General features: G+C 43.8%; 1 protein-coding gene across 1 annotated transcript in view; it reads left to right on the forward strand.

The window, feature by feature from the left end:
* Window positions 1-10,982: 10,982 nt before the first annotated feature.
* LOC144601906 (ADP-ribosylation factor-like protein 8B-A) overlaps window positions 10,983-27,480 on the forward strand; it is a 33,016-nt gene continuing 16,518 nt past the window's right edge. The window contains exons 1-3 of the mRNA XM_078414447.1: window positions 10,983-11,272; window positions 22,748-22,828; window positions 25,369-25,442. Of these exons, the coding sequence (XP_078270573.1) occupies window positions 11,150-11,272; window positions 22,748-22,828; window positions 25,369-25,442 (278 nt within the window). The 5' untranslated portion in view covers window positions 10,983-11,149. The remainder of the gene's footprint in view (window positions 11,273-22,747; window positions 22,829-25,368; window positions 25,443-27,480) is intronic.

Below are 27,480 nucleotides of genomic sequence, written 5' to 3' on the forward strand. Positions count from 1 at the left end.
ATCATTCCTCATATGACAGTCCCACCATCCCAGGGATTAACCTTGTGAACCTACGCTGCACTGCCTCAATAGCAAGGACGTCCTTCCTCAAATTAGGAGACCAAAACTGCACACAATACTGCAGATGTAGTCTCACCAGGGCCCTACACAATTGCTGAAGGATCTTTTTTCTCCTATACTCAAATCCTCTCGTTATGAAGGCCAACATGCCATTAGCTTTCTTCACTGCCTGCTGTACCTGCATGCTTACGTTCAGTGACTGTTATACAAGGATGCCCAGGTCTCGTTGCACTTCCCTTTTACCTAATCTGACACCATTGAGATAATAAAAAGCCTCTTTGTTTTTGCCGCCAAAGTGGACAACCTCACATTTATCTACATTATACTGCATCTGCCATGCATTTGCCCACTCACTTAACTTGTCCAAGTCACCCTACAACCTCCTAACATCCTCTTTGCAGTTCACACTGCCATCCAGCTGTGTGTCATCTGCAAACTTGCTAGTGTTACTTCAAATTCCATCTTCCAAATCATTAAAATATATTGTAAACAGTTGCGGCCCCAGCACCGAGCCTTGCGGCACTCCACTCGCCACTGCCTGCCATTCTGAAAAGGACCCGTTTATTCCTACTCTTTGCTTCCTGTCTGCCAACCAATTCTCTATCCATGTCAATACCCTACCCCCAAAACCATGTGCTCTAATTTTGCTCACCAATCTCCCATGTAGGACCTTATCAAAGGCTTTCTGAAAGTCTGGATACACTACATCCGCTGGCTCTCCTTCATCCATTTTATTTGTCACATCCTCAAAAAATTCCAGAAGATTATTCAAGCAGGATTTCCCCTTCATAAATCCATGCTGACTTGGACCAATCATTTTACTGCTATCCAAATGCGTTATTACCTCTTTAATAATTGATTCCAGCATCTTCCCCACCACCGATGTCAGGCTAACTGGTCTGTAATTCCCCATTTTCTCCCTCGCTCCTATCTTGAAAAATCATATAACTTTAGCTACCTCCAATCCACAGGAACTGATCCTGAATCTATTGAACATTGGAAAATGATCCCCAATGCGTCCACGATTTCTAGAGCCACTTCCTTGAGTACCCTGGGATGCAGACCATCAGGCCCTGGAGATTTATCAGCCTTCAGTCCCATCAGTCTACCCAATACTATTTCTTGCTGAATGTAAATTTCTTTCAGTTCCTCTATCTTCCTAGATCCTCCGTCCTCTAGTACATATGGGAGATTATTTGTGTCTTCCTTAGTAAAGATAGATCCGAAGTACCTGTTTAATTCTTCTGCCATTTCCTTGTTACCCAAAATACTTTCACCCATTTCTGCCTTCAAGGGACCCACATTTGTCTTTACTAATCGTTTTCTCATAACATACCTAATGAAGCTTTTACTGTCCTTCTTTATGTTCTTGGCCAGCTTCCCCTCGTACTTCATCCTTTCAGCCCGTATTGCCCCTTTTGTTACCTTCTGTTGTCCTTTGAAAGTTACCCAATCCTCTGGCTTCCCGTTACTCTTTGCTGTTATACATCTTTTCTTTTAGTTTTATTCCATCCCTAACTTCCTTTGTCAGCCACGTTTGCCTCTTACTCCCCTTAGAATCTTTCTTCCTCTTTGGAATGAAATGATCCTGCATCTTCTGGATTATGTTCAGAAATTCCTGCCATTGCTGTTCCACCGTCATTCCTGCTAGGATCCTTTTCCAGTCGACCTTGGCCACCTCCTCTCTCATGCCTTCATAGTCCCCTTTGTTCAACTGCAACACTGACACTTCTGATTTAACCTTCTCCCTCTCAAATTGCAGATTAAAACTAATCATATTATGGTCACTACCACCAAGTGGTTCCTTTACCTTGAGTTCCCTTATTAAATCTGGTTCATTGGGCAACACTAAATCCAGAAGTGCCTTCTCTCTGGTAGGCTCCAGTACAAGCTGCTGAAAGAATCCATCTCAGAGGTACTCTACAAACTCCCTTTCTTGGGGTCCAGAACCAACCTGATTTTACCTGCATATTGAAATCCCCCATAACCACAGTGGCATTACCTTTGTTACATGCGAGTTTTAACTCCTGCTGTAACGTACACCCTATATCCGGGCTGCTGTTTGGGGGCCTGTAGATAACTTGCATTAGTGTCTTCCTACCTTTACTGTTCCTCAACTCTATCCACAGTCCCTATGTCAGTCCCTATGTCATCCCTCCCAAGGGACTGAATTTCATCCCTCACCAACAGAGCTACCCCACCTCCTCTGCCCACCTGCCTGACCTTTCTATAGGACATATAACCCTGAATATTCAGTTCCCAGTCCCGATCCTCCTGCTGCCACGTCTCTGTAATCCCCACAATGTCACATCTACCAATCTCTAACTGAGCCACAAGCTCATCCACTTTAATTCTTATACTTCGCGCATTCATATATAATACTTTTAATCCATTGCACTTGTCACCTTTCACATCAATTCATATTACACTTGGCCATTCTCTCCTATCCCTTTGTGAGCTTTCTGTCCCATTAATTCTGGGGTCTTTCTTAACTTTTCCTCTACCCTCTTTCCCTTTAACTCCATCCTTGTCTTTCCAATCTCCCCCCCCCCCCCCCCCCCCCCCACTATTTAGTTTAAAACCACCCGTATAGCATTGGCAAACCTGCCTGCCAGAATGCTGGTCCCCGCCTGTTGAGGTGTAACCCGTCCCTTTTGTACAATTCACCCTTACCCCAAAACAGATCCCAGTGGTCTAAGAACCTAAATCCCTGCCCCCTGCACCAGCTTCTCAGCCACACGTTCAGATCCCCTATCTCTCTGTTCCTGCCCTCACCAGCACGAGGAACTGGAAGCAAACCGGAGATAACCATACTGGAGGTCCTGCTTCTCTAAAGTCACGCTGCAGAATATCTTCCCTCTTCCCGACGTCGTTTGTGCCGACATGCACTACGACTTCTGGCTGCTGGTAGGATATAAACTGAGGAAAGATCAAGGGAGTGTAGCAAGGAACTGCAGATCCTGGTTTATACCGAAGATAGACACAAAATGCTGGAGTAACTCAGCAGGTCAGGCAGCATCTCCGGAAAAAAAGGAATTTGGGTCGAGACCCTTTCTCAGACAGAGTCAGGAGAGAGGGAAGCTGGAGGTATGAAAACCCACTCCCATGATTCAGTCTCGACCTAAAGCGTTACCTATTCCTTTGCTCCAGAGATGCTGTCTGACCCGTTGAGTTACTCCAGCATTTTGTACCTATCTTTAAGTACATTTTGTTAGATTTGTGAAAATACTTACACATTTCCTTGGCTTTGATAATAATCAGCTCCCATAATGGTTCATCATTTTAAACTGTGGCGTTTCATGTTTGATTCATGCCACATCCAAAACCCGATGATTAAAATAATTTGCTAATATTCTTAGCTGAGAATTAAAACAGATTAAGAAGGGGCCGCGACAGGAAATGTCCTCTGTTCATTCCCTCCACAGAAGTTGCCTCACCTGCTGAGTCACTCTAGCGCGTTGTTTTGCTCAAGATTCCAGCATCTGCAGTTCGCAGTGTCGCCATTAAAACAGCATTGTTGCTAGAAGGTGAAGTCTGCTGCTGGGATGGTACTTTGTTGTACATTTTAATCAGCTTTGTTATCCTCCAGAGAGTCTGTAGTTTTAGTTGCTGGATGAATCCATGTTTCAAATAGATGTGGAGAACAGAATGTTACAATCGAGATAGGCACAAAAAGCTGGAGTAACTGGAGGACAGGCAGCGTCTCTGGGGAGAAGGAATGGGTGACGTTTCAGTCGGGGCTGAAAAAGGGTCTCGACCTAAAACGTCATCCATTCCTTCCCCGCAGAGATTCTGCCTTTCCCGCTGAGTTACTCCAGCTTTTTGTGTCTACCTTCGGTTTAAACCAGCATCTGCAGTTCCTTCCTACATAGTATGTTACAATCCTTCTTTTGATAGATTTCTCTTCAATTTTTCACCACACTTCAGTCCCAAGTTTCTAATCTTGGCCACCAAATGGATTCAGTGGGTTGAGCATTAGGGAGGTTGATGGATTTCCTCACAGGTCTGCCTTCCCATTAATGGACATTAACCTCCTCAAAAAACTTGATCAAGTTAGTAAGACAATGATCTGCCATGTACAAAGCCATGCTGACTGTTTCTCATTAACCCAGTCCCCTGCAAGTGGAGGTAAATCCCTACAACTCACTGGCCGATAATTCCCTGGATTCTCTCTACGTCCCTTCTTATACAAAGGAACAATGTTGGCTACTCTTGATTATCATCAAGGCCCCTGCAATCTCCTCTCATGCTCCTCTTAATAACCTGGGATAGATCCCATTTCATTCTGGATATTTATTTGCCTTAATGCACTTTAAGATTCCCAACACCACCTTCTTCTTGATTTCAAACTGTTCTATATCATTGGTATTCTCCGCACTGATCTCACTGTCCCCCATATCCTTCTCATTTGTGAAAACAGATGCCAAGTGCCTCACCTACATCCTCCGACACCAAGCACACATTCCTAATGACTTCCACTGAAGGATGACTGACGTCACTGGATGAGCATGGAATATAAATATTTATCATTTAAATCTAATTATTTTGCCTCTATATCAAGTTCAATTGGCATTACAACTGCAACAAATAAAGCATAAGAGACTTTTTGAAAATGTGATTCGTTTATTCTTATCAACGTGTACCAAGATGCAGTGAAAAACTTAAAACCCCATAAGAGCCGCAACAGGGTAGATTGGGAAATTAGTTTAGAGGCACAGCATGGAAACAGGCCCTTCGGCCCACTGAGTTAATACTGACCAACAATCACTAGTTCTGTCCTACACTCTCGGGACAATTTACAGAAGACAATTAACCTATAAATATGCATGTCTTTGGAATGTGGGAAGAAATCGGCGCGACTGAAGGAAACCCACGCGGTCACAGTGAAAATGTGCAAACTCCATACAGATAGCACCCGTAGTCAGGATCGAACCCAGGTCTCCGGTGTGGTAAGTCAGCAAATCTACCACTGCGCCACAGTGTGGTCCTCTAATCCAGATTACATCTTCATCAGATAATAGGCCCGTTTATGATCCTAACAGCAGGGAAGAATCTGTTGTTGGATCTGGTGGTATGTACTTTCAAGCTTTTGTGCCTTCTGGCCATCAAGTTGATACAAATTACCTACCAGGTCAACCTTTAAACCTTGGCTGCATGAATAGTGAACTATTTTGTTCATGGGAATCATCTCCTGTCTAAGGATATGTCCTTTTATTCTGAGCCTATGGCCCCTGGTCCTAGAGAATGTATTTGTCACATACTTTAATCATCTTTGGACCAACACATTTAGGATAAGTCCAAGCAAAATATGACCAGTTTCAATATTTTTATCTAATAATATTTTTATTATTATTTCTTCTTCTTACGCACTCCTTCGGGTCGAAAATGACTTACTTCCACTCTGGACACTATGGTGAGGGCAATGTAAGAGGCACTGACTCCTCCGTAGATAGGACAGGCTGATGGGCTCGGTGTACAGGGAGAGTCACATTAAGCTTTTGCATGTGCTGGATGTACTGTTATAGGGGGTGTGTTCTGAGGGACCGCAGTCTCGGGGGCACCAGCACAATGACAGCTATGCAAGAATCAGAAGGGTGGAGAGCATGACTGGGCTACTGATAGTGAGATTCACATGCCTGCACATGCCCAGAGTTCAACTGTCTGCTGCACAATACTGCCACCCAGAGGCAGCAGCAGTTTATGCAATGCATCTCTCCTGACAATGAATCAGGGCTCATGTGTATTCCCAATGCATGGATTTAAGATTCTCCATCCCATCTTATATTGGTATTGGTTTATTATTGTTGCGGTCACCGAGATACAGTGAAAAGCCTAGTTTGTGTGCTGTCCAGTTAAATTATACTAAATATGAGCACAATCCCCAGTAACTTGAAGATTCCCACTTATACTGTGACTGCTGAGATCACAGCTGCAAGGTTAAATGCCAGGGTCTCAACCCAAAACATCACCTCCCCATGTTCTCCAGAGATGCTGCTCGACCTGCTGAGTTACTCCAGCATCTCGTGTCCTTTTCTGTATTAACCAAGATGTGCCATTCGTTGTGTCTAAGGTTAAATGCTAGAAGCTGTTAGAACATGTAATGGGTCAATACTGTTTAAATTCCATTAAATTATTTTTAAAATAACAATGTCTAAGGGTTTTCCATTGTCCGGCATTTGTCATAGAGTCATAGCAATAAGTACGATCAAGCCTTATACAAGTACAACAGGCAGTACAAAGAGAAAAATAACCAGAGTGTAGAATATTGTGCCATGGAGCGACAAAGCTCCAGCTACAGAGGAAGTGCAGGTAAAAGAGGGTAGGAACCATTAAACCAAAACTGAATTTCAGATGAAGTCAGTATTGGAGGCAAAGGACAATTTTATAATTTACAAATATTTTCAGACCAATGTCAAACAAGCTTGTGTTGTGGCCCCATCAGTTCCTCAATCTTTCTTGCTGTAATGTTGCATCTCCTCGAAGGAGGAAGCAGTTTTAGAATATTGTTAAGGCAGAGGTGGATAGAGAGGTGAAAGGTTATTATTGGTAGATGGAGACATGTAGCTGATGTTATAATTGGACACCCATAATTGTATTGAATGGCAAACAGGTCTACTCCTGCTCCCATTTCATATGTATGGAATCCTCATGCTCATGAACAGTATAGTCTGTCTGTCTTTTACGTTTGTTTTTTTTGTTATTTTTAGTGTGTTTAAAAAGTATGTGTTAATATTTTCTCGTTTGTTTTATGTGGGGGATGGGCAGGGGGTCGGGGGAAACTTGCTTTCAATCTCTTATCTTGCTGGAGATGCGATTATTTTTCGGATCATATCGCCGATCGCTCTGCGGCCTACCATCATGGAGCTGTAGGCCTTGCTCGGGACTGACTTTGGGCCCCACCGTGGGGCCGTGAACTTACCATCAGAGCGTGCGATCCCTTACCTGGGATCAACGCTCCAACCGCGACCTGTGGACATCAACATCGAGGAGCTCGCAGTCTCGGGTAGAGACTGATGTCGGGAAGCTCCAAAGAATGCAGAAAGGTTCGACTAGCCCCGACCAGGGTCAGATCGCTCGGCGCGGGGGAGCTGAGATTCCCCCCGATGCAGGAGCTTGATCGCCCCGAAGAGGAAGGCCCGACTGCCGGCTACAAGAGTCAAGATTATCCCGTCAATGGAAGGTTCGAGGCCCCTGACCGCTGGAGGACAAAGAAGGGAAGAGATTGAACTATTTTTTAGCTTTCCATGACAGTGAGGAATGCGGAGGAGTCACTGTGGTGGATGTTTATGTTAAAATGTATTTTGTGTGTTCTGTTGTTTTTTAATGGTATGACTGTATGGCAAATGAAATTCCTCGTATGTTACAAAGCACTTGTGGCTAATAAAGTATGATTTTGATGACTATGATCATGATGATCAACATTTTAAGTATATCATTCTTGCATTTCTTTGATGTCTGTTTATCTAGAACCATATTATGTCAGTGTGGGTAATTTCTGACAACTTAAAAGGACATTCTACTGATATTAAAGTACTGACATGTTGCTTGGCCACAAGTTCATAGCTCACTAAAGGTGGCAGCACGTGAATAGGGTGGTAAAGAGTTCTTCGTACTGCCATCTGGTTGGCCTAGTGTAACACTTCCCTGCAAAGTGCAACACTTTATACTTATGGATTCTTACCTCATTTTTAATTCCCTGAAGGATGGAGGTTGAGTGAACTATACAAGGGGCAGAGTGGAGCTGAACTTTCATCTCAACCTACCATGGCCTTATATGCCCTCTTTGGAGTTTATTCCTCAGAGAGGTCATGGTTCCCGTGGCAGCAAAGAACCACGTGATTAGCATCAACTTTTCATCGAGGGCCATGTATAGTCATAACTGGCTTTGAAATCATAAAATGGATATTGACTGGTTGCATTACCACAACGCAAACACCCAGAAATGACAAAGATTGCAAAAAGTGGTGGCCCATATCAGGGACTGATCTCCCAGGCTCCCAGCATGATCAGAGACCCACACCACCCTGGCCACACTCTCATTCCACTCCTACCATCGGGAAGAAGGCATAGGGGCATGAATACTGTAACATCCAGGTTCAGGAGCAACTTCCTCCCTACAACCATCAGGCTATTAAACACCACAATGTCCAAATAAACTCCGAACTACATAGACTTGGGGGCCTTTTTTTTTGTCTTTGCACTATTAAGTTCAATATATATATATATATATATATATATGTTTTGTTTCAATATATATATATATCTTTGGTATATAAGTTTAGTATATCTAGCATGCAGGTAGAGCAGGCAGTGAAGAAAGCCAATCGCATGTTGGCCTTCATTGCGAAGAGGATTTGAGTTTAGGAACAAGGAGGTCCTTCTGCAGTTGTATATGGCCCTGGTGAGACCACACCTGGAGTATTGTGTGCAGTTTTGGTCTCCTAATTTGAGGAAGGACATTCTTGCTATTGAGAAAGTGCAACGTAGGTTCATCAGGTTAGTTCCCGGGATGGCGGGACCGACATATGATGAAAGAATGGGTCCACTGGGCTTATATTCACTGGAATTTAGAAGGATGAAAGGGGATCTTATAGAAACATATAAAATTCTTAAGGGATTGGACAGGCTAAATGCAGGAAACATGTTCCCGATGTTGGGGGGAGTCCAGAACCAGGCATCACAGTTTAAGTTTAAGGGGTAGGCCATTTAGGACTGAGATGAGGAAAAACGTTTTCACCCAGAGAGTTGGAAATCTGTGGAATTCTCTACCGCAGAAGGCAGTGGAGGCCAATTCACTGGATGTTTTCAAGAGAGTTAGATTTAGCCCTTTGGGCTGTGAGATGCAAATGTGAGTGCTCACAATCATGATGCCAGAGACAAAGTCGTGGAAACAAGACAAGTTTATTCACGAGTCTGCAGAGCCGGGTGCCTCTCCAAACCGAGACAAAGACAGTGCCTTATCTTTATACAGTACAACTTCGTTGAATCTCCCTCCCCTTCGCTGAATCCCCCTCCCCTTCGGGCTCCTTCCAATCAGAGCGCTGAGGTGCACAATCTTCTGTACCGCCCCGGGTACCCCCCCAGATCATACATTGTATGTGCATGGAAATTGGCAGTTCCCCGATCAGGGGCGTATTTGCAATATTCATTTACCTCATTGAGCAAGCGCAGTAGTTATCCACATGACCCTTAGTTACCTTCATGACCCATTTCAACCCTTCCCTGCTGCTTAGACACTTTCCTAAATTTACGGCCCTTTGTCCAGCCTGTCTCTGTCCCTGTACCACATTATCAGTGCCCCAACGAACTCGGTGGTAGTTCAATCATCCTGTCCCTGACGGTTTAATAGCCCTGTCCTTGGTAGAGTGGTAGTTCAATCATCCTGTCCCTGACGGTTTAATAGCCCTGTCCCTGGTAGAGTGGTAGTCCAATTGTCCTGTCCCTGGTGGTTTAATCATCCTGTTTCTCACAGGGCTAATGGAATCAAGGGACATGGGGAGAAAACAGGAATGGGGTACTGATTTTGGATGATCAGCCATGATTATATTGAATGGCTGTGCTGGTTCTAAGGGCCGAATGGTCTACTCTTGCACCTATTTTCTATGTTTCCAAGATTACAATCAAGCCATCCAGTGTGCAGATACACGATAAAAGGAATAACATGAACCAGAAGGGGCTCACCCAAAACACCATCCATTCCTTCTATTCAGAGAAGCTGCCTGTCCCGCTGAGTCACTCCGGCATTTTGTGTCTATCTGCAGTTCCTTCCTGCACAACATGAATAACGTTTAGTGCAAGATAGAGTCCTGTAAAGGCCGATCAAAGATAGTCCTAGGGTCTCCAGCAAGGTAGATAGTAGCTCAGGTTGTTCTCTCATTGTTGGTAGGATGGCTCAGTTGCCTGATAACAGCTGGGAGGAAACTGTCCCTGAATCTGGAGGTGTGCATTTTCGCACTTCTACTCCATTTGCCCAATGAGAGAGGAGAAGGAGTGGCTAGGCGGGTGTGACACGTCCTTGATTGCACTGCTGGCCTTGCCGAGGGAGCATGAGGTGCAGATGGAGTCAATGGAAGGGAGGTATAGATATGAAAGTATAGACTAGGAACGTGAAGAAAGTCATGCACGCTTTTAATTCTAATTGTAAAGTTTATTTTACAAAAAAGACAAAGAGGATACGATTTTAATTTAAGTGTTTTTCTTGTTATAAATAAAGTAATTAAAAAAATTAATGAAGATGAAAAGGCAACAGGTTTCGTTTGGAGATGCAACGCAGAAATGGGCCCTTCAGCCCACCGAGTCCAGCTATCTCCGTACACTAACCATTCCTACACACACACCAGAGACAATTTACAAATTTACCAAAGCCAATTAACTACAAACCTGTACGTCTTTGGAATGTGGGTGGAAACCGGATAAAAACCCACGCGATTAAAAGGGAAAATGTACAAACTCCGTGCAAACAGCACCCGTAGTCAGGATCGAACCCGGGCCACTGGCGCTGCGCCCTTGGTCATGGGGGAAGCGCTGGAGACCGGCGACTCTTCCAGTATCCCATCGGCCTCAGCATCCTCCATGGTCTCCGGCAAAGATACTAGAGGAACAAGATGGACCACGCCGTTGAAATCGCCTATACTGAAGTGTAGAACGCAAAGGACCCATTTTAGTAGGCAAAACCTGACATTCGTTATGCCTCTAGCAGTGTAATCAGTGTTTTGGGGGAACAGTATGTGTGATAATACTATTAAAGTGCAGAATATATCTCATCTATTAATTCACAGATTTTTGTTGTTTTTCTTTTTAAGTGTTTTTGCAAGTTTCTGCCTACTAAAATGGCGCCATGACGTACTACGGTGTTGAGGGTCGAGTGGTCTGTCTTGTTCCTCTAGTATCTCTGGTCTCCGGGTCTGGTCCTCCGCGATCCCGGCGCCCCCCGCGCCCCGTCATCTGATTCGCCAGCACTTCCGGCGTTGCGAGCGGCCGCTTGTGGTCGTTGCCGAGGCCCAGCGCTCTCTCTCCGTCACTCCCTCGTACACTCACTCCCTCCCTCCCCGTCTCTCCCTCCGACCCGACCCTCCCCGTATCACGCGCGATGTTGGCGTTTTTCAACCGGGTGCTGGACTGGATCAAGTCGCTGTTCTGGAAGGAGGAGATGGAGCTGACGCTGGTGGGGCTGCAGTATTCGGGCAAGACCACCTTCGTCAACGTTATCGCGGTGAGTGCAGCGGCCCGGCTGCTCCGGGGGTCCGCTTGATCTCCTCTGCTGGCTTCAGCTGTCCATAATCTCTCAATATCTGCTCTGCCCCCTCAGTATTTACTCCCCCCCCTCAATATCCACTTTGCCCCCTCCTCCCCCCCCCCCAACAGTGTCGTGTTTGCCCCCGATGCCGCTCTTCAATATTTACTTTGTCCTCTCTGTATCTACCGAGCTCCTCCTCTGCCCCTCAATATCTAGTCCCCCCCCTCCCTCTGCTCCCAATCCCTACTTTGCCTTTAATCTGCCCCTCAATATCCCCCCCCCCCTCGGTATCACCCATGCCCCCCTCTGCCCCTCGGTATCTACCTTGCCCCCTTCGAGAAGGCTCCCGGCCCGACAATGTAGTTAAGATGCTTTTTTTCCACTTAAAAGCTTAATAACATGTTCATGGTGCCAAATGTATCCATACGGTATGGTTGCTGACACCAATAGAACTGTATTTCAAATAAGATGAAAAGTTAGGGTAACCACAGGTATGGACAAGAACATTCTCTATATGGCTGGTTTGTAATCTTGAAAGTTAATTTGCCTTTTTTTGCTTCACCTCCATTAAGTAGAAAAATCTTGTCTTGGGTGACATTTTTTCATAATCTACATCTCTGCACATGGAGAGATCGTAAAAATAGGAACTAGAGTCCAACTGACAGGAAGGATCTACAAAGGTCAGCAACACAATAATTGGGAGGAAATGGTTTTCGGAGCCCTATTTGACTGACTCCTTGAAGTTTTGTGACAGCAGGGTAAGCACTGATGAGAAAACATCTTACTCTTTTGAATTTGCAACCTGATAGCTACATTTTGATAGCAAGCCACGGAGCTAACTCTGTTATACTGAGTAAGAAGAATGTTAAGATTAGTGCAGATGGAACTAAAAATGAGATATTAACGGTAAAACGTATGTACTTGCAAAAGAGTGAAAAGTGTCTTGCAAACAATTGCCCTGTTGCATTCAGTTCATAGACAAGGAATCTCTAACAGAAAGAGCCATCTCCACGAGTTTCTGCACTCACTGATGCCCATTTAGTGTAAATCCCCTGCAATCGCAGAAGATGCAACACCTGTCGTGATACCTCCTCCCTCGACTCTGTCCAGGGAGCCCAACAGTCCTTTTATGTTAGGTAGAGGTTCACTTGCACCTCCTCCAACCTTATCTACTGTATCCGTTGTTCAAGATGTGGACTCGTACATTGGTGAGACCAAACGCAGACTGGGCGATCGTTTTGCGGAACACCTTCGTTCAGCCCGCCTGAACCTACCTGATCTACCAGTTGCTGGACACTTTAATTCTCCTTCCCATTCCTGCACAGACCTTTCTGTCCTAGGTCTCCGCCATTGTCAGAATGAGGCTAAACACAAATTGGAGGAATAGCATCTCGTATTTTGCTAGGGCAGCTTACAGCCCAGTGGTATGAATTTTGATTTCTCTCACTTCAGGTAGCCCTGGCCTTCCCCCTCTCTCTATCCCCCCTATCCCCCCACTCATGTCAAACTAGCTTCTCATTTTCACCCTACAAATAGCTGGCAATGGCCTGTTTCCTTTATCATTGTTACTTTTTTGCATATCTTTCATTCATTGTTCTGTACCTCTCCGCGTCACCATCTATATGTCTCGTTTCCCTTATCCCTAACCAGTCTGAAGAAGGGTCTCGACCCGAAACATCACCCATTCCTTCTCTCCAGAGAGGCTGCCTGTCCCGCTGAGTTACTCCAGTTTTTTGTGTGTATCTTGAGTGTAAATCATCCTTGTATTTTGAAATGCCAACTGGATGGTCCATTAATGCCTCATCCTGGGGTGCACAGTATCACAAAAGCCTGTTGTCAGCCAATTAATTTCATGAAAGACTGAGAGCCTGGATGCAACTAAGCTCATTGACTGACAAACATGCTCTGGAAGTATTGTCTTAAGCTAAGCTGCTCAAGGACAGTTGGAGCACCACTGCCCAACTATGTATAAAAGCATCCACTTATGTCCCTGTCCAGAAAAAGCAAGGGACATCTAAATGGGTGAACCTGTGCCATATCAGTCTGCTATGAATTATAAGGAAAATGCCTGGTGTCGTCACTGCTTTCAGGAGGCATTTAATTATTGGTAACCTACTCACTACTTAGTTGTAATTTTGCCAAATTATTCTGGACTAGTCATGTTAGAAGTGGGCCAAACATGGGCCAACAAGCTGAATTTGAGAGGTGTTTGTAGAATTGTACCTGTGGAGGGAATTGATGCTGCATGACTAACTGAGTTCCTCCAGCAATTTGCTTTATGCTCAACATTCCAGCGTCTGCAGGCTCTTGTCCCTAACAACATATCTCTTTTTCACAAAAAATATGTGGATGTCAGTCACAGGCTCCAGGATGTGACGATAGGAATTCCAAGGGACAATGTTCTTAGCCCAGCCAACTTCAGCTGCTCCATCAATATTTTGTTTTAATATTAGTGGGAATATTTAATGCGATAGTCAATTTCATTTGTAACACCTTATGATGAAGTAGTCTTTAGGTGCACGCAGGAAGACCTGTAAATGTTTGGACAGGTACCTATAAATAACATTTGTGGTGCACAGAAATGCTAGGAAATGAATATTTGCCATAAGATAGTCTGTAATTATTTAAGGGCATTAACATTATCTTGTTGCCCACCAAGTGCATTGAGATTGCTATCAGTTCGAAGCTGATCAGAGCAAAGCAGACACAGGCTATTCTGTGTAGGAAGAAACTGCAGATGCTGCTTTACACCGAAAATATACACAAAATACTGGAGTAACTCAGCGGGACAGGTAGCATCTCTGACTCTTGCTTCTCGTCCCGAAACATCACCCATTCCTTCTCTCCAGAGATGCTGCCTGTCCCGCTGAGTTACTCCAGCATTTTGTGTCTATCTACAGGGTATTCTCACTTATTGATTCTCTTGCCCTTCTGCTTGTATGATGTACCTCAAGAATGAAGTAGTATTCTATCTATACTTGTTTAAGTGTAGCACCAAGAACTTCAACAGCAAGTAGTCAGTTTGAGGGGTGCTCTTTCTGCCACATTTCAGGTTGTTTTGCTCCTTCATTGGCAAATAATTACCACAGAGTATTCAGTTTACTAAAATGCAATTCAGCAACTTGCCAAGGCGGCTATGGCAACCTTATTAGTCCCATCACCTATACTGCCCAAAGGGACCAGAGCAGCAGAAGCGTTGGAGCTCCCTCAGCTGCAGTTCACCATCCACATCATTATATAGTGTTTTTACATTGTGTCTAAATGCTAGAAGTTCTGAACTTATTAACACTGTAGGCAAAAGGACTGTAGATGTTCAGACTCTGTTCGTGGACAGTAAAGTCTGGCCTTGCTGGACAAGCCCACACCCAGTAAATTAATTTAAGTAAAGGATTATAGGTTAATTCAGAAGATCATGGCAGAACATTTGTAAAGTCCCAACATGTCATTTAATATCCAAAGCATCAAAAGTCTTGGTCAAACTCCGACCTCTTGAATGTTCATGTTTTGGAAATCTTTTTTATGGAAACCTTTGGGCCAATTTGTTCTGCAGACCAAGATGCCCTATCTATGCTAGCCCCATTTAACTGTGTTTGGCTCATCTATATACAAAAACTCGCGTTTGTTTGTTTGTTCCTGAACTACAGCCAAAACGGTACACAATAGTGCGGCACTTTTAGACCCACCTTACTCACTGTCGTCCCTTTGGTGCTAATGGAAGAAGTTTCATTGAAATCGGTGATATATTTTTAAAGTTATTCACATTTTAAAGTTTAAATCTATCTCCTAGGGAGGGAGGATGGGGGGGGAGATGAGGGGAGTGGGGGGAGATGAGGGGGGTGGAGGTAGGGGGGAAGGAGAGGCTGCTGCACACCAATGCAGGAGAAGTTTGGGCCCAACTTGGTCTGGTATCCCTCTAAACCTTTCCTATTCATGTACCTGTTGAAGAGTCTTTTTAAATTCTGTTATAGTACATGCTTCAACTACTTCCTCTTTTAACAAAAAAGCTGCCCTTCAAGTCCCTTTTTAAATCTTGCCCCTCTTACCATAAACCTATGTCCTCTGTTTGTTGATTTGCCTACCTTGGGTAAACGAGCCTGTGCATTTAAGGTCATCTTAAAGTATTGATCTTATGTTGAATATCTTGTAAAGCTGTTATGGTTATAATGTAGGAAGTAGCAGGAATCAGCCATTCAACTGTTGAGACATTTAATTGTTCAATAAAATCTTGTCTTGTTTCCTAATTGTGCTTCACAAATTTCCATTGTAGATAGTTTCTGTAAATTGAAAGGTTTTAGATGCTCTCCCTCGCTTGCATTTTAGTGTAGAAATAGTTTGTCCTCTCATTCTTAAATAGATGGCCTGTATTTCACTTCAGTCTCTTAGAATTTTGTCTCCTTCAGTCTCTTAGAAAGTGATCACCTGAATTCTAAAATGCAAGAAGTATTATGATCACTTTGAAGGCAAATTCACAGAAGTGAAAATAACAAAATGCAGATACTGAAAATCTAAAATAAAACAGAAAATGCCAGACACACTCAGCAAGTTAGGTTGCATCTGAGGGAGCAGAAACAGTTGATGTTTTAGGTCGATGACCCTTCATCCTGGGTCCACAGGATTCTAATCACAGATTCTATAGAAACTTCATCCTGTAACACAGATACTGCCTCCTATGGATAAGGAGGCCCAAGTCTATGCACACTGTTGCAATTGTCACTCCAGGGTCTTGTATAAGTGCAGTAAGGAACTGTTATCCAGTCCCACTGGTAAAGACTAACAATATTTCTTAGTTACAGGTATTAACTTCAATCGAATATTTTTCTTTCACCTATAAAGTTGCCACAATTCTAGTTGCTGCACATTGATGGTCTTGCAACAGAGGGCTGGTGTGTGACTGTAACTAATGATGTTGCTGAGTCCAAAATAGCCAACCACAGGGGTTGGCCGCATACAAATCCCTCATCCGCAAGACCAAACCTACAATAAAGACGGTCAAAATATGGCCCGAGGATGCCACCCTACAACTCCAGGACTGCTTTGATCGCACCGACTGGGACCTGTTTGCACAACGGGCGACCTGCGGTTCAGAGGTAGACTTGGAGGAATACACATCCACTGTGCTCTCCTACATCAACTGCTGTGGAGAATGTCACGGAGGACAAGGAAATAAAGATGTTCCAAACCGGAAACCCTGGATGAATAAGGAGGTACAGAACCTGCTGAGGGCACGCAACAATGCCTTTAAATCTAGTGACACCTCAGCATACAGTGTTGCCAGATCAAACCTGAACAGAGGTATTAAAAGGGCCAAAGACACCCACAGGCAACGGGTGGAAGACTACTTCAACACCACGGACACCAGAAGCATGTGGCAGGGTGTCAGGGACATCACTGGCTACAAAAGCAGCCCTGCCTGCCCCCACAGCGATATGACACTAACCAACGAGCTAAACACCTTTTTTGCCCGCTTCGAAACTGGCAACACCACCTTGAGTGGAAGAACCCCAGCCGAGGAGGAGGGACTGGTCTTGCAACTGAGCACACAGGAGGTACAACGCGCTCTGCAAAGGGTCAACCCACGCAAGGCTGCAGGCCCGGATGGAGTTCAAGGAAGGGTACTGAAGGACTGTGCTGAACAGCTGGCTGAGGTATTCACCAGGGTCTTTAACCTGTCACTATCTCTGGCTACGGTTCCCAAGTGCCTGAAGTCGGCTATCATAGTGCCGGTGCCGAAAAAAGCAAAGATCACCAACCTGAACGACCACCGTCCGGTTGCCCTAACGCCGATAGTCATGAAGTGCTTTGAAAGGCTGGTCCTCTCACACATCAAATCCAGCATCCCTGACTCACTGGACCCACATCAATTTGCATACAGGACAAATAGATCCACAGAGGACGCCATCTCTCTGGCTCTTCACACTGTCCTGACTCACCTGGAGAGACAGGGCACGTAAGTGAGGATGCTATTCATTGACTATAGCTCTGCCTTCAACACGGTCATCCCCACCAAGCTCATCACCAAACTCCACCAGCTAGGTCTCAGCTCGTCATTATGCGACTGGATCTTGGACTTCCTGCTGGAGCGACCGCAGGCAGTGAGAATGGGCCCGCACCTGTCCTCCACTATCACCCTGAGTACCGGCACACCACAGGGCTGTGTTCTGAGCCCCATGCTCTACTCCCTCTTCACACACGAATGTGTTCCTGCATTCAACACCAACACCATTGTCAAGTTTGCAGACGACACAACGGTGATCGGGCTTATCACCAGCGGTGATGAAACAAATTACAGAGCGGAGGTGCAGAACCTGGCGGACTGGTGCTCTGATAACAACCTGTCCCTAAATACCACCAAGACCAAGGAGCTGATCATCAACTTCCGTAGGTCACATAGCGGGGAATACGCCCCGATCTTTATCAACGGGGACAGTGTGGAGAGAGTGTCCAGCTTCAAGTTTCTGGGCACTCACATTTCAGAGGACCTAACATGGCCCAATAACACTGCTGCGCTGGTCAAGAAGGCACAGCAACGACTGTTCTACCTAAGAACACTGAAAAAGTCTGGTCTACCCCAACAGCTGCTGACGACCTTCTACCGCTGCACCATAGAGAGCATCCTAACGCATGGCATCCCTGTGTGGTACCTCAGCTGCATGGAGGCAGAAAGGAAAGCTCTTCAGCGGGTAGTCCATAGAGCTCAGAGGACCATCGGAACACAGCTACCAGCCTTGGAGGGCATTTACAACACACGATGCCTCAGAAAAGCCACCAGCATCCAGAAAGACTCTTCACACCCCTGAAACAGTCTGTTCGAACTCCTTGCATCCGGCAGACGATACAAGGCCTTCTACGCCCGCATCTCCAGACTCAGGAACAGCTTCATCCCCAGGGCCATAGCTGCTATGAACCGGTCCTGCTGAGCCGGATGGTCACATCGCACAATGACATCAGTCTGAAGAAGGGTCTCGACCCGAAACATCACCCACTCCTTCTCTCCAGAGATGCTGCCTGACCCGCTGAGTTACTCCAGCATTTTGGGTCTACCTTCGTTTTAAACCAGCATCTGCAGTTTTTTTTCCTGTACCAATGAAAAGGTAATAGTTTGTCACTGTGCACCCCTGAAACTTGGGCTTCACTACAAAATGTGACAACAAAACCTCTCTCCAATAGTCTGGAAAATGCATCAGTTTGGTAACACAAGTCCCAAGTATGCTGCATTATTGGAGGTTTAATATATTAATTTCTGGAAGTTCCACCACCATTTTGAGGAAGTGGTTTTTGGCTCAAAGGAATTTGCTGTGCTGTTTTGTCATTTCCATTAAACCTCCATCTAAAGTCTGTTCCAAAGAGAATACTTCACTCCACCAAGTCTCTTGCTCTAACCCACCCTCTCCCAAGAAACATTTGTTTTTCCATGTATGTGGCTGACCACCTTTGCATTTTGAGCACTGCCTTTTAAAGTTTTTAGTTTATTAATACTGTCACATGTACAGAGATATTTTGAAAAGCTTATTCTGCATGCTATCCAGTCGAATAATATTATACATAAGTACAATAAATCCCCTTCTGCTTGAGGCATGCAGAGGTGCCACACCCCTGCATCATCTTGCAACTTCCGAGTCTCTGAAAAGTCCTATCTTTGTTTAAGGAGATAGAGAATACTTATATTCTTAGTTTAAATCTGGGTGTTCTGGTAGCATTGGATCGATGTAGTTCGGGCTTGGTCCAGCCAACCCTTATGCTGTTTCTGTGTACTGAGGCTGCATGGCCCTCTTCCTGAGCCTACCAAGGAACATTAACGCACAACTTTAAACAGAAGGCGGTGAATCTGTGAAATGCTTTGCCACAGAAGGCTGTGGAGACCAAGTCAGTGGATATTTTTAAGGCAGAGATGGATAGATTCTTGATTAGTACAGGTGTTAGAGCTTATGGGGAGAAGAAGAATGGGGTTAGGAGGGAGAGATAGATCAGCGATGGTTGAATGGCGGAGTAGACTTGATGGGCTGAATGGCCTAATTCTACTCCCATCACTTATGACCTTGTGAGCAGGTGAGATCACAGGCTGTTCACAGTCACTGACTTTCCCTTCACTTTTTTCGCTGCCATCTCGATGTACCTTGTGAGCTGTAATGCGACTTGGTGAACATTTTATTTTCTCTATAGTCAGGTCTTAACAACATCTATATACTAAAACTCTCGTTTGTTTGTTCCTGAATTACAGCCAAAAAGGTACATGATAGTGTTATATTTTTATAGTTATTCACATTTTAAAGTTTAAATCTATCTCCTAGGGAGGAAGGGGGAGGAAGGAGGATAAGGGGGGTGGAAGGGGATGGAGTGGGGTGGAAGGGGATGGAGTGGGGTGGAGGGTAGGGGGAGAGAGGGGAGGGGGCGGAGGAGAGAGTGCTGCACCAATGTAGGAGAGGTTTGGGCCCAACGGGTCCACTTGGTCTAGTGACTCACTAAATTTCATTAGTATTATAGAGAAGCTGGACACAGTGCTGGAGTAACTCAGCGGGACAGGCAGCATTTCTGGATAGAAGGAATGGGTGACGTTTCGGGTCAAGAACCTTCTTCAGACTCGTATCAGACGAGTCTGAAGAAGGGTCTCGACCCGAAACGTCACCCATTCCTTCTATCCAGAAATGCTGCCTGTCCTGCTGAGTTACTCCAGCATTTTGTGTCGATCTGCAGTGTAAACCGGTATCTGCAGTTCCTTCCTACACATTCAGTAATATTATGTTCAATATTGCGTTGTTAAAATTAAATTTGATTCTCAAAAGCTTTGCAAATCTTTATTTTGCGTTCTTAAATGTATCTTAATGCTCAAACTGCTCCTGCTCTGTGTAGCCACAGTATTCAAATTGCATATTCATTTCATGTTAACTTGGTCAGATGATAGTCATGTGTTTGTGAATTTGACCTCATTCCATGACTAACATATTTTCTGCTCAAATTCACTTAGTTAATTATGACTTCTACATTTTTGCACTCTCTGCATTTTTGGTAATTCTGACATACAGAGAAATTATGATGTTAAATGTTGTCATGAAACTGCTTTCACTAAATTGTATATCCTCCCCTCTTCCCCCTCCGTCCCCCACTCACCGCATTTAAAAACCTCTAAATGAAATGTCAGTTTATATTGGCTTGTCCTTTTCTGTTCTTTTAATTTGAAATTTTGTGCATTTTCTTTGTCTTTCAATTGTCATCAAACAAATTGTTGGCAGGATTGACAAAACGTCCTCCTTCCGGTGGTTAGTGTGAAGTGAAAGTCTCCAGCATAACCATTTCCTCCGAGCAGCTGTGTTGTATAATGGCTATGAGTTTGAATTCCTGTGTACTTAAGACATTTTACAGATATCAAGCTGAAATGGAAAATAAATAGTGAGATTTCTAACCCCTATATTTGGTTAAGTTCTAAGGACAGCAGAGTTGCCATAGTGAAGGAGAGAACAATGGCATTTGGCTTTTGCCAAGGTGGTGTAGTGCTGGATTGATATTGTGGGAAGCAGGATGCTGGTTTGGAGATTGGTCTTGATTAGATTGAGGTGGATGTTTGTTAGAGGGTATTGAAGGAGTACTTTTAAATGGTTTTGTCACCTGTCTCTGACTGCAAGGGACCTACATTCGTCTTCACTAATCTTTTCCTTTTTACATACCTATAGAAACTTTTACAGTCAGTTTTTCTATTCCCCGCAAGCTTTCTTTCATGCTCTTTCCCCCCCTCTTAATTAACCCCTTTGTCCTTCTCTGAGTTCTAAATTTCTCCCAGTCCTCTGTTTGCCACTTCTTCTGGCCAATTTTTTGCCTCTTCCTTGGCTTTTTAACACAATCCTTCACTTCCCTCGTCAGCCATGGTCGATTCACCTTCCCAGTTTTATTTTTTCGGGATGAACAATTTCTGAAGCTTTAAATCTTCGCCATTGCATCTCCACTGCCAACCCTTCATGTATAATTTGCCAGTTTATCCTAGCCAATTCCCGTCTCATACCTTGAAAGTGTCCTTTATTCAAGTTCAGGACCCTGGTCTCCGAATTAACCGTGTCACTGTCCATCCTAATGCAGAATTCCACCATATAATGGTCACTGTTGCACAAGGGGCCTTGCACAATAAGATCACTAACTGATCCTTCCTCATTGCACAATACCCAGTCTAGGATGGCCTACCCGCTAGTCGGTTCCTCTACATATTGGCTTAAAAACCCACCCTGTATACATTCCAGGAAATCTTCCTCAGCGCTTTTACTAATTTGGTTGGCCCAATCTATATGTAGATTAAGTCACTCGTGATAACCGCTGTACCTTTGCTACACGCATCCTAATTGGTTGCTTGATGCTATCCTCAACCTCCCTACTGCTGTTTGGTGGTCTGTATACCACTCCAAGCGTTTTCTGCCCTTTGCTATTTTGTAGTTCTACCCATACCGATTCTACAGCATCCAAGCTAATGTCTCTCCTTGCTATTGCATTAATCTCCTCTTTAACCAGCAATGCCACCACACCTCCTCTTCCTTTCTGTCTATCCTTCTGAATATCGAATGCCCCTGTGTGTTTAGCTCCCAGCCTTGGTCACCCTGGAGCCGTCTCCGTAATTCCAACTATATCATATCCCTTAACTACTAACTGCGCATTCAATTCATCCACCTTATTTCGAATGCTCCTCGCATTAAGGCACAAAACTTTCAGGTTAGTTTTTCTTATCTCCCTTCTACCTTTTGCTTCTGTCCTCCTTTTATGACCCTCTGTCTTCTTACATTGGGTCCCATCCCCTGCCCTGTTAGTTTAAACGTGACCTTTCCTACACTCTGTTTCCCTTTAGCTGCACGGATATGTTGTTGCCGCCACCTCCCCACTTACTACTGTATTATGGTTGTTTGAACATGTACTGTGTAAGTTCGACCGTACAGAATTCACAGCACAAAAATTTGAGGTATATAATAATATTTGCTCTCGCAGAATTTGTGGACAAAAAAATGAACACCATTTATTTGTTCTTGACACATTTATAGAATATGTGGCTTTGCATTATAAAATTGCAATACATGCAGTTTTCTAGGAATGCAATCCCCTTCCATGCCCCTGTAACTTGGGTTGCCTGTAGTCAAATTTACTGTTATCTGTAGTATTTTACCATATCAAAGCCAGATATGGTTTTCATAATTCCTGCTCAGAATGTAACTTAAGATTATCTTGGGCAGCTTTATTGACCATTATATTGATTGCAATCTGACCATCCTAGCTAAAACAATGGCATCCAATTTCATGCCACTTCAATTATTTCTGATGCTGAAATAGTTTTGCTTGTAAAATTATTTAACTTTGCAAGTGAAAACTATAATTGTTAATCACATGAAGAAAATACTGAATTTAGTCACAATTGCTATTTTCAGAGGGGTTTGAAAGGATGTCTCTTCAAAATAACCAATTTTAATCATTTATTTTTATTTCTAGAGTGGTCAGTTCAGTGAAGATATGATTCCAACTGTTGGATTCAATATGAGAAAGGTCACCAAAGGCAACGTAACAATAAAGGTATGTGATGAAAATGGCAGAACCAATGTATAGTCATCCTGTGTTCAATATGTTTCAGTTGAAACAATCATTTGCAGGATGTGTCCAGTGCTGCTGTTTGCTTTTAGAAATGTTTTTAAACGTAAAGTAAATTATCATTGTTCAAATTTAGATGATTAAGGCTGCCTTTTGCAGGGTGATGAAGTTAAATCAGTTTAATTTGTTTCAGTTGTTTTTGATGATATTTATTAAATATATGTTAGTCATAGAGTGATACCGCGTGGAAACAGGCCCTTCGGCCCAACTTGCCCACCCAGATACACTCGTCCCATCTGTGTTTGGACCATATCCCTCCAAAACTGTCCTATCCATGTACCTGTCTAACTGTTTCTTAAACGTTGCGATAATCCCTGCCTCAACTACCTCCTATGGCAGACACAAAATGCTGGAGTAACTCAGCAGGACAGGCAGCATCTCTGGAGACTGATCTGCCTGAAGAAGGATCTCGACCTGAAACGTAACCCATTTCTTTTCTCCAGAGATGCTGCCTGTCCCGCTAAGTTACTCTAGCATTTTGTGTCTACCTTCGATTTAAACCATCATCTGCAGTTGTTGCCCATGCCTCCTATGGCAGCTTGTTTCATACACCCACCACCTTTTGTGTGAAAATGTTACCCCTCAGATTCCTATTAAATCTTCCCCCTTAAACCTATGTCCTCTGGTCCTCGATTCACCTACTCTGGGCAAGGGACTCCGTGCATCTACCCAATCTATTCCTCTCATGATTTTATACACCTAAAGTATATAATCTAAAGATATAACATAAGGTATGTTACTTTCGTTTTACTCTGGTACACCACACATTTAATTTAAAAAAGGATTAAAACTTTTATTGATACTCCATCTCTCTTGGGATTATAAGTAGTTATGCCTATTGAAATATATTTGGAAATAATGCAACTTTCTTCCTTTGGAATGTGGTGCAATCATGAGAATTATGCTGGATGGTTGGATCCTTGTGCTTGTCTCAATTAGTTTGGTTGAATATTTAAGACATACTATAAGAATCTGGGAAACCAAATGTGCATTTTTGATCTGAATATAGAGTTAACAGAGTACTTCTATCTGTTTAACAAAAATATCGCTCTAACTTGTTAAATCAAGGAATTTCTATACAGACATTGCTGAATCTTTGTGAAATATTTGATTATATTGTCGGTTGATAGAAATTGATGGTTATAAAATGTATTCAATCAAAGAGGGGAATGGAATTAAGAAACTGTCAATTGGGCAAGAGAATGAAGTGAATGGGCTATGCTTTCAATAGTCATAAAAATACCGATGGAAGCAGAAATAACCTTTAAGAGGAAAACTGACATATTTGATTTGTAGGACATGGTAGTGATTCTGTGAATCGGGTAACAGATACCTGTATATCTCAAGTTTTTCTCTCCCTATCATTTCTAGCTTTAATGTGTGGGAAGGAACTGCAGATGCTGGTTTAGCTGTAACTTTGAAAATGTGAATGTAATTGATTACTCATATTTTACTTGTACTGTTTGGAAGCCAAGGTAACCACAGTCCATTTAATCGGTTCCTCATAGGTTTGAGTAGGGTTTTCCAGTCTGAATTTATGCAGGTTGAAGTTTCCCAGGGGGTGTTTCCAAAAACGTAATTAAATTTACCTATGATTGTATTGTTTAGCTTGGAAATGGTATACACTTCCTAAATATGTTGTTCATTTCCCTATTTAAGATAAGAAGCTTTCACTTCATTGGGTGCTACTCGGCAACTGATTCTTAAAATATGAGCCCCTCACTAATCCCACTTCTGGTAACTGGAATATACCCTGAATTTTGTGGCAAAGGAAATTTCATGTTGTTGTGGGAAACTTGCATGATATTGGTGTAGTGATGACAGTCGGCACCAATATCTTTCCAGTTTAGGATTTTTTTCTTTTTGGGGAAGAATGGAGGTATTTGTATAACTGTGCCAACCATCACATCCTTCTAGGGGTAGAAGATGCTAGTTTTTACAAAACATTCAACAGTCTGGCAGGTTAATGAGTAAACATTGTTGAAGATTGCACTGTGGTCGCTATGGTGGATGATCCTCTCTGAGTGCATTTTATGTGTAATCTTGTCTTTATGTGCCTAGAGTAAGATTTGGAAGGGAGGTTGGGATAAAATGAGGGAGACAAGCCAAACCGGAAGATACTAGTAGAGAACGTGATCAATGTAGTAGTCAATCACCAATGTACGACCTCTAAGTTCTTCAGTGTCGTAGGACAGGAAATAAGAAAGATGGAGCCTCTTTGTCACTGCAAAAGCATTCCTGTGAAGGATGAGACTTAGATTTTAAATGACCATGCATATCTTGAGATGAATCTTTGGGGCAGGCTACTTCAGACTCTGCTGAGTTGGTATACTTTTCTCCTGTCAGGGTTCAGTAAGCCCCATGTAAGACAACTGGGCATGTCCACATGTATGTATTAAATTTTAAATGTTCATAGCAATATTCATATTGCAGTCTTTAATTTTCATTTATTTTATATTTTGAAGATCTGGGACATTGGTGGACAGCCCAGGTTTCGGAGTATGTGGGAACGTTATTGCAGAGGAGTAAATGCAGTTGTGTAAGTATCTTGCATCTTTGCTATATAGTCTCTGGGTCCAGGTGCATAGTGATGGAGAAATCATTTAGTTCCTGTCAAGAAAATGGTGCAAGTAATTGAACATAAGGTTTAATTAAAACCTTGCCACTTTTTCTGCACCACAAGTAAATTAAACCACGATCCTGTCAGTCCTGGATTACTAGTGGTCTTTGAAATGGCTATAGATAAATGTAATTACCCCTTTCAGTACTTGCATGAATGCTTTTCACCAGGCAATCAAACTTTTCTGTAACACACTCTTAAAGTTTCCAAGGAAACCGTTTACATCATGATTCACTATAAGTTAGTAGTGTGACATGTTTGTTTAGTTTTCATCAGTCCACTGTTATAAATTACTAGACTGAGGTGGACCCGTTGGGTCCAAATCTCTCCTGCGGCCCTCTCCTGGGGCAACCCTCCCCAACTTACGATCCTGCAGGCCTGGCAACCAACTGGCGAAGCCCATTGCCGGGTGGGGAGTGTCCCCCGGGGCCGTGGGTGGGCGAGGGGGGGAATAGGGAAGGGGAGAGGGACCCTTTCACCTCGGCTCATGCCACCAGCGCTGCAGTCAGGGCGAGCCGTGGACCCAAAGCCTCTCCTGCAGCACGGCGGCGATCGTCGGCGAACAGCGGCGACGGCCATCTTGTTGGACCCACTGCTGCCGCGCTGCACCACAGGAGGAAGGTCAAGTACAGGGCACGCCGGGACGGGCGCCGGTACTCCTGGCGGGGGTGTGAGCGCATATATTACAGTTAGCAGCAGCTCGTGGGCTCAACAGCCCCCTCCCCCTCCTCCTTCCCCCCCCTCACTCACCCACTGTCGGGGAGCATCTGTAATAGATGGACGGGCCCCAACTGCGCACGCGCGGAATGGCGTCGACAACGCAGCTCGCCCTCCCAGCAGGGGGGGGGGAGGGGAAAGAAGAGGGTGAGTGGGTGAAGAAGAGGGGTAGGCCATTTAGAACGGAGATGAGGAAGAACTTTTTCAGTCAGAGTGGTGAAGGTGTGGAATTCTCTGCCTCAGAAGGCAGTGGAGGCCAGTTCGTTGGATGCTTTCAAGAGAGAGCTGGATAGAGCTCTTAAGGATAGCGGAGTGAGGGGGTATGGGGAGAAGACAGGAACGGGGTACTGATTGAGAGTGATCAGCCATGATCGCATTGAATGGCGGTGCTGGCTCGAAGGGCTGAATGGCCTACTCCTGCACCTATTGTCTATTGTCTATTACATTGTGGAATTAACTGAGGAACATACCTTTTTAGAGTTGGTAATGTGGAAGTGAGATGGTGTTAATTAGTGATCGTGTAATGAAGGATCCTCTGGAGAAGGGTGATCAATATATGGATCTGAAACTTATAAACCTAGATGAAAGGAATTAAAAGTATGAGGACAGTTTATAAGAGTTATGGATCTATTACATAGCTTCCAACAAAAGTATTCCATTGCAACAAATGTTATAAGAGATATTTATCTGTGATGAACTGAGGAAGTTGAAGGTGCTGTCAAATTGAATGAAAAAATAGGCTGGTGGTATGCTTGAAGATTGTGTAAACTTGAGAAAACAGCAAAGGATGTTCTAACCAAAAAGACCACATAGCCATAGAGTCATATATCAGGGAAACAGGCCCTTCAGCTCAACTCGTCCATGTCGATCAAGTTGCCCTATCTAAGCTTGTTCCATTTGGTCGACATCACTCTAAACTTTTCCTATCATGTACCTGTCCAAATGTCTGTTAAATACTGTAAAAGTACTTCCCTAGGCTACCTCCTCTGGCAGCTTGTTCTATATACCCACCACACAAATTGTGAAAAAGTTGCCCTTCCAGTTCCTATTATCTTGTCCCTCTGATCTTAAACCTACAGTTCTGGATTCCCCTTTCCACAGTAAAAGATTCTGTCCATGTACCTTATCTATTATCCTCGTGATTTTATTCACCTCCATAAAATTACCCCTCAGCCCTCTTAATCTATATAGATTGAGAAAACTGTCAATAAATTTGAAATGGCTCCTCTAAATTCATAAA

This window comes from Rhinoraja longicauda, chromosome 17 (genome assembly GCF_053455715.1).
Source record: "Rhinoraja longicauda isolate Sanriku21f chromosome 17, sRhiLon1.1, whole genome shotgun sequence".
Lineage (NCBI taxonomy): Eukaryota > Metazoa > Chordata > Chondrichthyes > Rajiformes > Arhynchobatidae > Rhinoraja > Rhinoraja longicauda.